The 15298-nt window shown below is 39.2% G+C and overlaps 2 protein-coding genes across 2 annotated transcripts; one reads left to right on the forward strand and one right to left on the reverse strand.

The window, feature by feature from the left end:
- The first annotated feature begins 781 nt into the window (after positions 1-781).
- Positions 782-5726, forward strand: LOC140282365 (ubl carboxyl-terminal hydrolase 18-like). Its single transcript, XM_072376944.1, has 12 exons — positions 782-883; positions 1748-1844; positions 2919-3028; positions 3129-3199; positions 3587-3709; positions 3786-3881; positions 3963-4091; positions 4171-4299; positions 4382-4413; positions 4517-4551; positions 5204-5490; positions 5586-5726. Exons 1-12 carry the CDS (start codon positions 826-828, stop codon positions 5724-5726), a joined length of 1308 nt encoding a protein of 435 aa, XP_072233045.1. The 5' UTR covers positions 782-825.
- A 5700-nt stretch (positions 5727-11426) lies between these two features.
- LOC140282366 (ubiquitin carboxyl-terminal hydrolase 47-like) lies at positions 11427-14945 on the reverse strand. Its single transcript, XM_072376945.1, has 11 exons — positions 14875-14945; positions 14672-14781; positions 14386-14456; positions 14174-14299; positions 13344-13439; positions 13102-13233; positions 12889-13017; positions 12768-12805; positions 12647-12684; positions 11981-12534; positions 11427-11477 (listed from the first exon to the last, which is right to left on the reverse strand). The coding sequence occupies exons 1-11, from the start codon at positions 14904-14906 to the stop codon at positions 11427-11429; spliced, it is 1377 nt and encodes a 458-aa protein (XP_072233046.1). The 5' UTR covers positions 14907-14945.
- Positions 14946-15298: the final 353 nt, after the last annotated feature.

The following is a 15298-nucleotide window of genomic DNA, read 5'->3' on the forward strand; positions in this document are numbered from 1 at the left end:
ATGAGCTTTTTATAGTCTCACTACGTCTTAATTGTCGCTGTATAAGACTGATCGTCAGCGTCGCGTAATGGAGAACTTGGACGCAGTAAAACTCTGCTGCTGCTTTCACGGACCCTCGATTGTTTTACGTTTCATGCGGTGGTGAATGAAATACTGGCATCATATCGTAAAAATTCTCTATTACGATTTATAGTTGTACATATTTGTTATAATCTGTGTATGGAAGCCCATTTCCGCCACTTGTGAATAAAAACTTTCCGCACTGTATTTCATGATGATGAGATTTAAAGTAATTTATATGAGACTAAAAGTCATAATTATGATTTTTAAAGTAATAATTAAATAAAAAGTTTACAAATTATATAAACAGATGACACTATAAATTACTTTAAATGTTATTGAATTTTTTTTTAAAGATTGGCTTAAAATCTAAGTCATATTTATGAGATTAAAAGTGTGACTTTTAATGTCATATTTATGACTTTATAGAAAAAATATCCTCAGAGATACTGAGTCAAAATTCAATATGAGAGTGTAACTTACTGTGTGAGATGCTCAGTCAGAAATGCCATGTTCACACTACAGACCTGCACACTGGTATCATTTCATGTTGTTCTGTTCTTGTATCTTGTTTATAAGAGGTCGATATGAAGTGGGTTTAACCCCAGAAATATCAAATTGTTGCCTATCGTGAATGTTTTGTTGGTAATTTTATGTCTGTTCTTTATCTGTGAATGTCCTTCCTGCTCTTTAACTTCTGATGTGTCTCAACAGGACGAATCCATACATGTGGGAAAAACATTTAAACCTTAACACTGAAGCATTATGAACTGCTTCCTTGTAAAGAAATTCACAGAGAAACTCGAGAATTTTTCCAGCTCAGGTACGTGAAATACAGTATTTGAAGAAGAAAGTACACTTTCTTTCAATGCTAAGATTTTATGGATAAGGACATAAAGAAAATACTGCATATTAAACCAGTGTCATTACATATTTAACAAAATCTAAGCCAAACAAACAGTGTGTGGAAAAACTAAGTACATTTCTCAACAGCTTGTTGAACCATCTTTAGCTGCGATAACTTGAAGTAATTATTTTTAGTTTGACGTTATCAGTATTTCACAACGTTGTGGAGTGATTTTGTCCCACTCTTCTTTACAGTGTTGCTTCAGTTCATTGAGGTTTGCAGCATTTGTTCTGTTATATTTCCAATAAAGCATTTAATTCAGGTTGCAGAACAGGCCCAAATCATCAGCCCTCCACCACCATGCTTGTCAGCTGGTATGAGGTGCTGTTTTTCTAAGATCATTGCTAATGTCTTTCCTCCTTCTTATTATGTTAACACACACCTGAATGCTTCAGATCACCAAAATGCCAAAACTTCTACTTTTATAGAGGTTCTCACAGCCTCCTGCTGATGATCAATTAATCAAATGTATTTAGCTGCTACTTACCCTATTTATTTCTATTGAAGTGTTAAGAGTGTAAATAGTTTTTAACATACTGATTCTACATTTTGGCTCAGTTTTTGTAGAAGAAGTAATGACACTGTATGATGTTTAATGACTTTAAAACTAATGTATTTGCCTAATTTAAGAGCTGGTAAGGTCAGATGACCCTTTATGTCATATGTAAAACCTTGAAAAAGGGTGCTTTTTTTCACATGACGACAGTAAAATGAAGTCATGTTAAGGCTCATGCATAACGTAGATAATGTGACAGTACTGTGTTGCTGCTGTGTCTTCAGATTACCACGGCCTGAATAGTCCTGGTCTCACATGCTATTTGAACAGCGTGCTTCAGGTGCTTTTCATGACAGATGACTTCCGGGAGGCTGTGAAAAGGTTGGACATCTCCGTTTTGTCTCTCTATTTTTTTATATTCGGGGCCAATATTTATCCTGAGGTCGTGCTGGCAGAGGCACAAGAAGCTGCTGCTTGGCCTAACAGTCAGGGGGAGGAAATCTGAGGTTGGATGCGTTGTGAGCTGCACAGCAGGCGAAAATAGGGGCCTGTGCACACAGATTAGCCGTGTCTTAAACTGACTATTGGGATGTGGATCGTTACCTTGCTGGTGGGGACAGAAACTGAGCTGATGTGTGAGCTGGAGACAGGATTCCATCGTTCTCCTGGGGGACTTCAGTTGTTGGCAGCGGCGGAGTGACCTGCAGAGGTGTGATTGGGAGGAACGGCCTCCACGATCTGAACCCGAGTGGGTTTTGTTTCTGGACTTGTGTCAGTCATGGATTGTCCATTACAAACACCATGTTTGAGCATGAGGTGGTTCATAAGTGTACCTGATACCAGGCCACTTTAGGTCAAAGGTCAGTGATAGTCTTTGTTGTCATAACCCGTGGCCACACATCTCACCTGGTGGTGATTTGGATCAGTTGCCGGGGAACACGGCTGGACAGACCTGGGAAGCCCAGACGGGTAGTGATCTGGGAACGTCTGGTAAAGGCCCCCGGCGGCGAGACCTTCAACTCACACCTGCTGGGGAATTTTAGAGCCGCTGCTCCTCTGCATTGACAGAGGAGTCAGCTGAGATGGTCCCTCCCAGTCGCCTGAGGGACCCAGAACTCGCTTCAGGGATAATATGTCCCTTCTGGCCTGGGAACACGTTGGGATCCAACAGCAGGAGCTGAAGCCTTTCGATGGGGAGAGCAACGTTTGGGTTTTCCTCCTGGACCTGTTGCTTCTGTGACTTGACCTTGGATAAGTGGAAGATGGGCGGGTGGGAAACTATGTGCATCTGACTCGTTCTAAAACACACCAATCTTTTTGTTATGCATACACCTGAGTCTGAAACCACCCAGGAGTGCTTTAACCTGGGAAAAAAGCGAAGAAGGGAGTTTTAAGTTGATGAATCTGTCTTTGTTTGACTTGACGCTCACATCTCTATCTGTGCCACAGTTGCAGCAGAAAACATGCAGCAACCGTTGACCGACTACTGGGAGAGCTGTTTGTGGATTTAGAGAGAGGAGTGGCCAAAACCCACAAAATCCCAAATGCACTGGGCATCACAGATGGTAAGATTTGTTTTGAGGCATCTCACACGGGCAAGTGGTCTATTTGTCCAAAGGAACAGTGAGAAGCTATTTATTCTTTTCCACTCACTCCTCCTTTCAGTGTTCAAGCAACATGATGCTGCTGAGTACTTTGAGAAGATCCTGTGTCTGACCAGCCCAGATGCCTCCAAAGTAGGAACACGCTTTATATTGTTTTCAGGGTACATTGTGCATTAATCTGCACTTACATCAGCTAAACCGGGTGGTTTGTCCTGGAACCTGCAATCAGTGACGGAGGAAGTGTTCAGATTCTTTAATCTAGCAAAACTACTGATTTGATACATTACAAGTAAAGTCCTGAGGTTCCTTCAATAAAAGTCATGAAAGTGTATTACACAAACTTAATCAGCTGCATTTCACTTCTTTAGTTTACACTTGTGCAGCTAGTTTTGAACGATCACATGTGGCTGCAAGTGATCTGTTTTCAAGAACTGAGCCTGCAAGAGAAAGGCTTTTTTTGTTGCTAGAAATGTGTTTCTAATTAAATATATATTTTAATAATTGCATTCTTTTCTCTAGATATTCAAGGGCGAGCTGAATCACAAGACCACATGCTGTGGGTGCAGCCAGAAAAGTGACTCCAAAAACTTCTTTTGGGTTCTGCCGCTCGGCGTGGATTCAGATCAGAAATCCTTCTGTGTGGTACGATGTTTTCTTTTAAACCGAATGAGAGTTAGCGTGTGTATTTAACTGATGAACGGATATTCTATGTTTGCAGCAAAAAGGACTCAATGGTTTCTTCAAGGTACAAAGATTCTGCAGGGACAACCAGATGTACTGTAACATCTGCAAAAAAAAGCACGATGCAGACATAGTGAGTCACACGTGGTTTATTAAAGTGTTTAAATGGTGGCTAACTTTCTCTACATTCAGTTGTTAACATTATGTGTTCTAGGTATGTGAGATGACCCAAAGTCCAGATGTTCTGACCCTCCTGCTGAAGAGATTCACCTTTGATTACAAGCAGAACCGTTACGTCAAGCTTCAGTGCAAAGCTGATGTGGCCCAAACTTTACTCATCCAGGTATTTCACAGCCTGCACACTTAAAAGTTGTTTTAATGTGACGTTTTTAAAGGTGCGCTCTCTGTCTTTATCTCATCAGGGATGCAGATATGAGCTCTACGCTGTAGTTCACCACTTCGGCGACCTAACAGGAGGTCACTACACGGCTGAAATCAAATCTTTTGAAACTGGACGGTGGTACTGCTTCAACGACAGCATTGTTAAAAGTGTAAGCGGGGTAATTTTTTTAGAAATGTGTTTAATAACGTGAAGAGTTGGAATTTATTGCAGCTTTATTTTCAATCTTCCAGATCAAACAACATTTTGCAGACAAGTCCCTGAGGTAAATGCAGGTTTACTCAGAGATTCTAGATAATTTCTGGGTGTTTGGTGCCATCTTGTGACGTCTGTAGTCACTTTAATAACATGTTTTTCCTTTCAAACAGGTCTTATACAGCTTATCTCCTCATGTACAGGAAGGGTAAGTGTACAAATGTGTCATCGTCATCTGCTGAAGCTCCGTTTAGAGTGATTATTTTTCAATGTATGCATGTATTATAACCAAGAAAAAAAGTGGAAAATAACCAATTAAATAAATAAATAACATTGAAAATTAAATGGCGATTAAAATAAATAGAGGTAACGCCAATTTAATGCAGTTGATTGAATTTTGTTTCACATTCTATACATGAATTATTTACTTTATTTTTAGCATTTATTAGCACATAAGTTCATTTAGTGGGTCACTGATAGATTTATTTTGTATTTATTTCTGACTACTGCGGTTTCAGTCCTCCATATACCTCCAAAGCATGCACCAACAAACAATCATCACTTATCAGAACGTAGTCAGAAGCTTTTTTAAAATATCTTTATTAGTTTGTATGTTGCTTTCTATACATTTAAGGGGGTCTAATTGAAAAATGGCAGCATTCACAGTACGTGATGTTCAGTGTGGCCCCTCAGCTCCAGAGTCTGATTTTAGAAGCTCTCAACAACTGCATGTGCTCTTTTTTTATGAATTCATTTTGAAAATCCACCTTTCAGCTTGGTGTTAATGAGCAAACAAGGTGTCGATCTGTACCTTTCTGCTGTTTGTGTTGCTCAATAACTGTCCCCGTTTCCATTCAAAGTGACCCGACAGCCCCAGAAGACTGACAGAAGTCATCTGCAAGCTGACTCTGCATATTCAGTATTTAAGGCTGAAGAAATGCGGGCCTTCTCAGAGAGCCGAGAAACTGATCATCAAGGGAAGAATGAATATAGCAGAAACAGGAATGATAAGGACTTAAACAATGTACTAAATGGAGATGTGTTTTGGGAGAATCCAACAAGAATTTCGAGACATAATGCAAAGAAGCAAAAGTCGGATCTTCACACTGAAGGAACCTCTGCTTTATGCTCGAGGAAATCTGTCAATGCGAGTACGTCTGACCTAAAACTGAAGAACATTTCCTCTGAAAAGCAGGACAACATGAGAGTCAATGGAACGAAAACACATCTCTCTGATCACAGCTCTATAAGAAGCGGAGTCAAGCCATCTGCGAACAGACGCTCACGCAGTTTGTGCACAGGGAGTGGATCCGTGGAGCGCCACAGTTCCGCAGATTGCTGCCAGACACAGAGAGGAAGAACTATGACCCACACAAATGGTAAAAAAACTCCCTGGAGGTCATAGAATTGTAGGGATATCTGTATATTAGAGACGAGCTTAAAATCTGTATTTATTCACATAGAAACACGATAATGTGTGCGCGCTGCTGTCCAGTGTGGATTTTAACGCCAGCAGAGGATTGCTGTGATTGTTTTGTAATATCTTTACCTTTTTAATTAAATTAAGTGTTACGTAAAGCCGTTTTGTTTCGATAAGCTTGTTGTTTGTTGTTTCTATCGATAAGCTTCATTTCTAGCTGATGGAGGTTGTCCTCAAGTCGCCGGTAGGTTGGGATACAGAGCTCCCCGCTTACCGCCATCTTTTTATTATGGATCATTTGTTTCCTTTTTTTATGATGCAATTTACACAACAAACATCAGAATGCAGAATATTTGTTATTGTGGATCAAACAATAAATCATGCATAAACAAAAAAGCAGCAGGAGGGGTTTCTTTTTAATTTCTAGTCGCCAATAACTGCACTTTTATGTTTCTAATTCTGTTTGTAGCTGGTGTACAACAGTGTTTAAATCAAGCCACAGAGTTTCAGCTGGATTGAGGTTTGAGCTTTAACTATTATTGATTTTCAAATGAAATTCAGTTTTGTTCACGTTTCTTTATATTCCAGCTCTCTCCTTTAGCAACACAATTGTTATAGCTGATAGATACATGAGACTGCTGCTGAAGGTGCTGCTTGGTTTTATTTTACAGTTAGTCAAATAGGAAATAAAACCCTGGGAAAGAAAGCCTTCAAGCATGCTACAGTGGAAAACTTAATTGGCCCAACTGTTGAAAAACGCATGCTAAAGTGTCCTCTCGGGTGCCAAAACGCTTGCTTAAGTGGTAACAGTGGTGAGGACGCCTATATGTGCACTTTTCTTTTTTCCTTTCCGCCCCTGCCCTTTAAAAAGTCTGTGCTCGCTAGAAAGGAGTTAATCATCCAGTTTAAGTTTCAGTTTTACATTCCCCGCATTCTACATGTTTGAGGAGATTAAAAGTGCTCATGAATTACCACATATATATGTATATATGTATATGTTATTATATATTTAGTTTCAGCTTATTTATGTCTTTTAAAAAACATATTTATCTTCATATGTGTTGCGCCCCTAACCCTGCGTCATCGTTCCAAGAAAAGGCGGAGCCAGAAAACGTGGCTAAGCTGTGACCATTTTAGGCTGTAAAATATGCAGCTGTGTGTTTATTTCTTCACTTTTTATTCATTCATGTCATGCATGTTGACATATGACTGCCATGTAGAAGAAGAACCCTCCGTTCATCTAATGAGATCAGTAGCACTTTCTGAAAAGCTGATAAAAGTCAGAAGAGTAATTTTACAGAAATTAATTTACATCAGCTCAAATTTAGTCATTCATTTGTGTATTAATAAAAGGGAATTTCAGCCTGGGGTAGTTGGTAGGAAGGACTATTTGTTTATTTCTAAATTCTAAATTATTATGTGTTTTACTCCGTGGTTTAGCTAATTATTTTCTACCAAAGCAGACACACATATGCTTTCATTTATTCATTTTTTTAAAACACTGCACACCTTTTGATACATCTGCTCGGTAAACTGTATTTTTATTCTGTATGTCAAGATGAGATTTAGTTAAATGAGTCACCTTAATTCTGACTATCCTGGAGGTGAATTGAATACAGTTCAAGAGGCAGATCTTCATGGAGCTTAATACAAGTTTAGTTGCTCCACCAATTCCTCAAGCTGTTTCATGTTCTGACTAATTTAGCTGCCTTCATGGCATCTGATCCTCAATGTGTCTGTTTTCCGGTGCAGATGATGTCCATGTGATGGTTTAAGAACTATACTTTAAAGGAGAACTGCTGGATGACGACTTCACTCTGTCTGATTATGGAATAAAACACAGGTCCAGAGTTAAAACGTGTCTAAAGAAAAAGCGTGAATCGTTTGGGTTGATGAAATTTGGTGCAGCACAGAAAACATGGAGAAGTATGGAAGAGCTCGCTGATTTTAAGGACAATTGTAGCATCCAGTAAAACCGTGTTCCTGATGAGCTGCCTCCAGGCCTTCAATCACAGAATGTCCGACTACCTGCAGAGCAGCAGATAGCTTCACTTTAATCTGACCTTTTTCTAGCTGCGTGACAGAGAAGACTGACATGTGCTACCCCAATAACTGCTGGAAAGTAACCGACTGGCTGTACATTAAAGACTTTTTCAGTATATCCTCTACAGAGACACGTACAAGATGCCATCCAATGGGAGGAAGCAGCCATCTTCTACTCCAACTGTACAGTTGGCTTGTTTAGTTATGATAAAACACTCCTTAGGCCTTAATGTTTAACTGGAACATGGAAGTCCTGGAACACCGGCAGACTCAGAGAGAGTCTATTATTAGGTTCTAGTTCTGTTTACACTAAAATGGCCATTTTGAGATAGTTTAAGTTTAGCCGATTACGTTAGCGTGAACATAATGACTTGCTACTGCATGTGCTTAAATGTCACCATTTCATTGAGTTGTGCCAGATGCGCTGAAGACAGTATTAAGAAAACCTGAATTTATGCTGCAAAAACGATGTGAAGTTACAAAACCGGAAGAAGATAAAGGTCATAGTAGCGGAATAAGGCTAATACAAAATTATATGGTAATTTCTGCGAGAACATTCTATGAATTCCCTGTAAATCTGCCTAGGAGAGTCTAGCTTCTCCTCTTCTTCTTCAGTTTTAATGTTGGTAGGATGCCCATATTAACTCATGAAGTAATCGTGTTGTGTAACAGCATATCCAGTCTGCGTTTAAAGATAAAATCAAGCAACTTTAAGTAGAGGATGAAATGTGAAGGTCTGCCTTTTATGAAACTCTTAATGCTCCTTTTTTTGTGTGCATTTTGTGTCAGTTTTTATTTACAGAGCTCATCATAAAAAAATGCTGATTGATACTATATCGCGTGAAGAAGGAGCAAATGTTAGTGCTATTTAACGTCTCACACACAAATTACAGCTCAGTCTGACTGTTATTTAGTACCTAAAGTTTTTTATGCTGAATATTAACTGTGCCTGTATCATTTAGTGTTGTATTTTTCTCACTATCAGTGCTATAATAGTGTTATATGTCATATTTTCTTTAATACAGTAGATTTAAGACATAATCATTGTACACAAAAAAGCACTTAATTGAAACATAGCAGAGGGGATTGAGGAAATATTTAGATTTATCAGTGATATTCAGATAAATAGATAGATAAAGGGAGATAATTCATGCACGATAGCTATGCTGCATGTTTGGTTTTATCATAGCAAAGAGGAAAATTAAGAAAGAAAGGAAAGTATAAAAGTTTTGTGTTTGTATTATTATTAGAGATGCACAGATATAACCGCCTTACATCGATATATTCAGCTTGTTGACTGCAATTGGCCTATCTGCATAAATAATAACATAAACCGATGGCATTGGCAGATTTTGCATTGGCAGATGATGCATTGGCAGATGTTGCATTGGCAGATGATGCATTGGCAGATGTTGCATTGACTTTGCCCTGAAACCGACCGGAGCAGCCCACAGCTGCAGCTTCAGCAAATGTCCAACAGGTGTCAGTCTAATTCCAAAGCGGGCTCTTTATTTCTGACAATTACATTTAGTTTGACCATCCAAAAACATGCATGTTGCATGTTAGGTTAATTGGTGTCACTGAATTACGTACGAGTACTTTGATCACATCTGGATAATTGTCACTTTTTTTCCTGTTACTTGTTCTGAACAGCAGGCTTTTGACAGCAAACGCCTTAATTACACCTTCTGTGTAATTAAAAGTGACATTTATCATCTGTTTGCAGGAACTGAACAGCAATGGATCTAAATAAATGAAAATTCTACATCTAATCATTTAGTTCTTTGTTTGTTGTGGTATTTTTATATCTATATATAACTCCTTATTTCCTGATTTTGTCTTAAAACATTTTATTTATGTAATGAAAAGATATTGCTTGGCATGGCTGTTTGTGTGTTTTCCCTGAGCTCCTGCTTCCTTCCTCAGTCCAAAGACATCTTAGGGTAACTGATGACTTGAATTGGCTCTCGGTGTCATGCAGGCTGTACATTTACAGGAGAGGCCTTGCATGTTTCAGAGAGACAGGGTTAAACCACATCCTGTTTATTCTAACAGCAAACCTTCTTAGTAGAAGGTGCTGGAATGAGCTTCCTTTCACCAGCTGAAAACATTCAGTGCATCAATGATTGTTCAGCACAGATAATCTCTGATTATGTTTAGCTTTTCTCCACAGAGGGACGTTAACGGTCCATCGGAAGTGACTTATTTTGAAACAGAAACCAACATCCAACTGAACTATAAAGCAGCTGATTTCTTGTAAATGAGTAAAACTGAAAATGAAGCTTTGGCTTTAAGACCAACGCCTTGTGAGCTATCAGTCAGGGATGCAGACAGCTCGAACAAAGGTTTATTGGTAAAGCTGTTTTTTTTATGGCGTTTTAGATAAGAGGAAGGGAATCTTTGCCCAAGAATACGCAACGTATAGGCATTAAGAAAGGCTTTATCTTTTCTAATTTATATCACAAGAAATCTAATGACAAACCAGAGGGATGAAGGCCGAAGCCACAGCTCAAATGACACCTCCCCCTGATCCAAATACAAACACTACATTAGGGCCACCTTTGACCTCTGTTTTACATACAGAATCTCCACAAAAGAAGAAAAAGAAAGGACAGACGCACGATTCATGTCAAATCCAGCTGTAGGTTAACTCTTTGTACCAAGAGCATTTTCACATTAAACATTCACCCCAATACAGAATAATTATGAGATTTCTGTGCATTTTTTGGACAGTTTCCTGAATATTTTAGACTGTACCGATACTATGGTTTAGTGACGTTAACGGTCCATCAGAAGTGACTTATTTTGAAACAGAAACCAACATCCAACTTGTTTGAGGGGCGAGACTCAGAAAGAAGGATTGCTGATTGAGACGGTCCATTATGGACTATGATTCCAATTAGAGAATCAAGGCACCTGGACAGAGATATCTGATGTGTCTTCTTTAATGGATGTTGTTGGAGTATTTCCTCAAGAACGCACACAAAGTATGAGAAACACCCAGAAAGTCCATGCAGCTTCACACAGTCTGCTCAATTGCTGTTCAGCCGCGTTACTGCCTTTCACCAGTAGAAGGCGTTTCACAAAAAACTATTTTGTGCTGCTGTTTATTCATTTTTCTCTTTGCAAAGCCACTTTGAAGTTGTTGCTCCTGATATTTGGCTCTACAAATAAAACTGTTTTACAGCAGGACTCATTAGCCTTCATTATATGAGGCTTATTCTTCTACTATGACAAGTGACAACAAGAGCAAACCAAAGCAAGTTGCATTAAAGACTTTATTTAATTTCTTTTACTTTTTACATGTTAGAATCAAGATTAGAATCTTACAAATGAAGCAAAGAGAAAATTACAAAAGAATGATTTAATCACAACGACATGCTCAACAAAAAACATCTCAGAAGACCATGTGAACTGTAAGGTTTTAGGAGTTCAGTGCACGTAAATGTACATAAAAGTAAACAAAATTAATTTTTAATTAATATCTTGTAAAATGTAAAAATGTAAAAAAAAATGTCTTTTCAAATTAGCCCATTTTCCTCAACACTGTCAAACGAATCTAAATCAAGCTATAAATCACCACATTGATGTAAAGCAACCCTCGACCTCATGAAACAATCTCACATTTGGAACTCTTCACATGCAAACATGAAGCTGGAAGATGCATTTTTCTGTTAAACCGAAGGAACCAATGAAAGAAAAACAAGGTCAAAACAAACAACCACACTGCATGAATCAAAGGAGTAACATGGAAAAATTACAGCTAAAACCACTGATCAATGAACTGAGACCCACCTGAGACGGCTCAGGGTAACTGTGATGGAGTCTAGAATTAAGTTTAAAGTAAAATGTCTCAACATGCAGAGAATCCAGACCAAACTTACTTTCTACCACAACGTTCTGCAAAGACAGTTTAGACTTCATTTATTTTCTTGTGGACGGTGTTCAGTGAATATAAATTAAATTGTTTTTTTTTCCTGGTTTGCTGAGGTTATGTACAGTCTTCAAAACACCCGTTTGTTTTATTATATATTTGTTAAGCATGTTTTTAGTCTGAATGCTCTGATTTCTTGCTTTTTCTCTTTCTGAAACATGAAACTGAAAAACATGAACTTTTTTTCTTTTTCCCCTTTTTGGACTTTTCCTGCTCAGAACCCCTCGTTTCCATCTCTACTAGCTCTCTGTTTTCCTCTGATCCTTCTTGCTTCTCCACAGTGATTTGATTTTGTGTCTTGGATGCAGCAGCAGTTTTCTCCTCTGGCCTATCAGCATGTTCCTGAGCCTGTCCACCCTCACCTGAATGTTGCCTCGTCGCGGATGTTTCTCCCATTTGTGGAGGCTTTTTCACGCCTTCATCCACATTCTGGGCTCCCTGCTGCTCATGCCCTGTACTCATTCTGTTACTGGTTTCCTTTTCATGTCCCGGCTTATTCTTTTGTGTTTTCTGTTCACCAAAACTAACACTTGAGTTGTCCTTTGCACCTCCAGGAGAATCATGTTTTTTCAACTGTTCATCGTTTGTTGGTGCTACACTGTCATCATTATCTGTCTTTCTCTTCTTCTGTGAAATCTTCTCATTTCTCTTTTCTCCCTTATTCTCCCTTATCCCTTCCTCACTGCTTGGCCTGTTATGTTTATCACCGTGTCTCTTATTAACATGTTTCTTATTGGTGTCACATGGGAGACTTCCATTGTTGGACACTTCTCTGTTGTCTGGGCTGCCAGTTTCTGCATCATCAATTAGAGAGAAGTTATTATTATTATTAAAATCAAGCAAAAAGTCAGATGCATTCATTCAAACTACTCGTCAACAAGCATAAAAAAAATGTTTGGTTCTTACGTTTCTTTCTGTAAAACAGAAGATAGGCGCTCTGGGATCTGGTGGAGGTAGAAAAGAAAGCAAAGTTACCTTTAAGAGCAGAAAGATCCATGGGAGAAGAGAAGAAAAGACGACCACTTACGTCTCATTGGTGGTTTTCTGGAAAGGCTGTTTGTGAAGCTGTGACCATCAGAATAAGCACATGTTACATTTCCTCATATTTAAACACATAAAAGTACTGTTTTACAGCTGATCATTCTCACCGATGTGACACTGGAATCATTGAAGCTGTGCCATCTGCCTTCATCCCGGGGCTTGATAGTTGCAGTGTAATGTCCACCTTTCAGGCTCCCAAAGTGTTCCACGTATGCATACAGCTCATACGTCTGATTCTGATCACCAAAGAAAGATCAAACACATGTTAAAACTCAGGTAACTGAGTTACGAACAAATATTAAAATACACTGAAACTATACCTCTGGTATCTGGATGGTGGGGGGGATATCCACGACACGGCTGTTTTTGACAAATGACATCTGAACGTAGCTGAACTCAAACCTCTTCAGCAGCAACATCAACACCTCTGGGTGATCCTTTATTTCACAGCTCTGAATGAAACACAGGGCTCTTAAAACATGTTCCTCAGTCATAACATCATAAACTGCACTATGATTGCTGTCAGGAATCACAAATCAGAGGCTGTTTCCTCTTCACTCACAACAGTAGCATCACATTTGGCGCAGCACTCGTCACAGTACATCTGGTTGTCTCCAGTGAAGTGTGAATCACCGAAAAACTCCTCAATGCCGTCCTCCTGAAAAGGCAGCTGTTGTCACTTGTGCTGAACATCACCCCATAGCTTCCCACATCCCAAACAGCAGGTGAAAACCGACACAGACTTTCAGTAAGACCACAAATGCTGCTGGATTTCAGATTTTCGCCACCCTACCTGCGTAATAACATACCGTATTTTGTGCACTATAAGGCTCACCTGATTATAAAGCGCACCCTCAATTATGGGTCCATTTCTGTCTTTAACCCATACATAAGACGCACCTGATTATAAGGCGTACGTATTACCTAATGTTCTCTGATTGGTTTATCGCTGCCAGCACACGTTGTGCATGTATTCACTCACTGGGACATTGGCAAAAGCATTAATAATGACACGATTCAATCGCTAAGTAGGAGGTCGACACAATCTTCGCCCCATTCAGAGTGACTGGCTGGGATCCGCCTGGATTCACACCGAACAGAAGTGGCCAGTTGCTGTTCTTTTCCTATGTAAGAGAGCGAAGAGGCGCGGCTAAAGTGAACCTGGCGGTGAGTGATGCAGAGGGGGCTTAACGCCCCGATGAATGCTCGGCGCTCCCCGCGGTAAATTCAAAATGGCGGCATCCCTGACAGATTTTGGAATCCGGTGCACACATAAAGCGCACCGGATTATATGGCGCACGGCCGTTTTTTGTGAAAATGTGAGGCTTTTAGGTGCACCTTATGGTGTGGAAAATACGGTACTTTGAGGCTTGTAGGTTGTCAGATTCTTACCACGCTATAGTTTTTATTGCAGGACTTCACTAAGGCGAGAGGAAGATTCCAAAAGGGCAACTCCTCTTCAGTTTTTGCTCCACAATTAGAACAAACAGTGTTGTGTGCCAACTGTCCTTTGAAGATCTGAAAGCACAAATAAAAGTGATTTTGTTTTTTTAGATCAACCTTTTGTATGTCACCTTCCACACAGACCACAATCTGATCTCTACCTTTGCTGCTTCATCACTGGCCAGTAATAAAATCTTCTCAAAGTGCTCAGCAGCGTCGCGTTGTTCATTCACTGTGGAAGCGGGGAGTAGCATGTTTAACCGAATAAAGATTAATACCACACTGATGTCTGTTAGACTAATCTGAAAAGCTTAGTTTATTCACAAGTGATTATGAGGATGATCAGATACTCTCGACTCGTGGTCATTTTGTGACTTATTGTAATCTACCCACAGCTTAAATTGATCAAATTAACCAGAAGGTCCACATTGCACCATTATACTGTACCTCTGTAGATACCCAGCTTCTTTGTGACTTGAACAGTTTCTCCTGTTCTGCTCTTTAAGTCTTTAAACAAGGATGCAAGTTGACTGTCAATATGATCCCCATAGGCGTTCCTAACAATGACAAAGAGAGAAAAATTCTAAATGAAATTCAATATTTGATGTGCTTTATAAAGTATATCATGAGGAATCATTTATGTCACAGACTTTTTCACAGCTTCTCTGAAGTCTTCGGTCATGAACAGCACCTGCAGCACGCTGTTCAAGTAACATGTTGCTCCTTGCCATCTTTTTATTATGGATCATTTGTTTCCTTTTTTTATGATGCAATTTACACAACAAACATCAGAATGCAGAATATTTGTTATTGTGGATCAAACAATAAATCATGCATAAACAAAAAAGCAGCAGGAGAGGTTTCTTTTTAATTTCTAGTCGCCAATAACTGCACTTTTATGTTTCTAATTCTGTTTGTAGCTGGTGTACAACAGTGTTTAAATCAAGCCACAGAGTTTCAGCTGGATTGAGGTTTGAGCTTTAACTATTATTGATTTTCAAATGAAATTCAGTTTTGTTCACGTTTCTTTATATTCCAGCTCTCTCCTTTAGCAACACAATTGTTATAGCTGAT

Source organism: Leuresthes tenuis, unplaced genomic scaffold (genome assembly GCF_036924035.1).
Source record: "Leuresthes tenuis unplaced genomic scaffold, fLeuTen1.0.hap1 SCAF_22, whole genome shotgun sequence".
Classification (NCBI taxonomy): Eukaryota; Metazoa; Chordata; class Actinopteri; order Atheriniformes; family Atherinopsidae; genus Leuresthes; species Leuresthes tenuis.

What these genes read in the sequence shown, in the direction of transcription:
- LOC140282366 (XM_072376945.1), bottom strand. Translation starts at nt 14,906, where the DNA reads ATGACCGAAGACTTCAGAGAAGCTGTGAAAAA. An exon ending in CCACCATCCAGATACCAGAG is followed by an intron (nt 13,018 to 13,101) that starts GTATAGTTTCAG and finishes TTTGGTGATCAG; the next exon opens with AATCAGACGTATGAGCTGTA. An exon ending in TCTGTTTTACAGAAAGAAAC is followed by an intron (nt 12,535 to 12,646) that starts GTAAGAACCAAA and finishes TTGATGATGCAG; the next exon opens with AAACTGGCAGCCCAGACAAC.
- LOC140282365 (XM_072376944.1), top strand. Translation starts at nt 826, where the DNA reads ATGAACTGCTTCCTTGTAAAGAAATTCACAGAGAAACTCGAGAATTTT. An exon ending in CCCAAACTTTACTCATCCAG is followed by an intron (nt 4,092 to 4,170) that starts GTATTTCACAGC and finishes TTATCTCATCAG; the next exon opens with GGATGCAGATATGAGCTCTA. An exon ending in ACGACAGCATTGTTAAAAGT is followed by an intron (nt 4,300 to 4,381) that starts GTAAGCGGGGTA and finishes TCAATCTTCCAG; the next exon opens with ATCAAACAACATTTTGCAGA.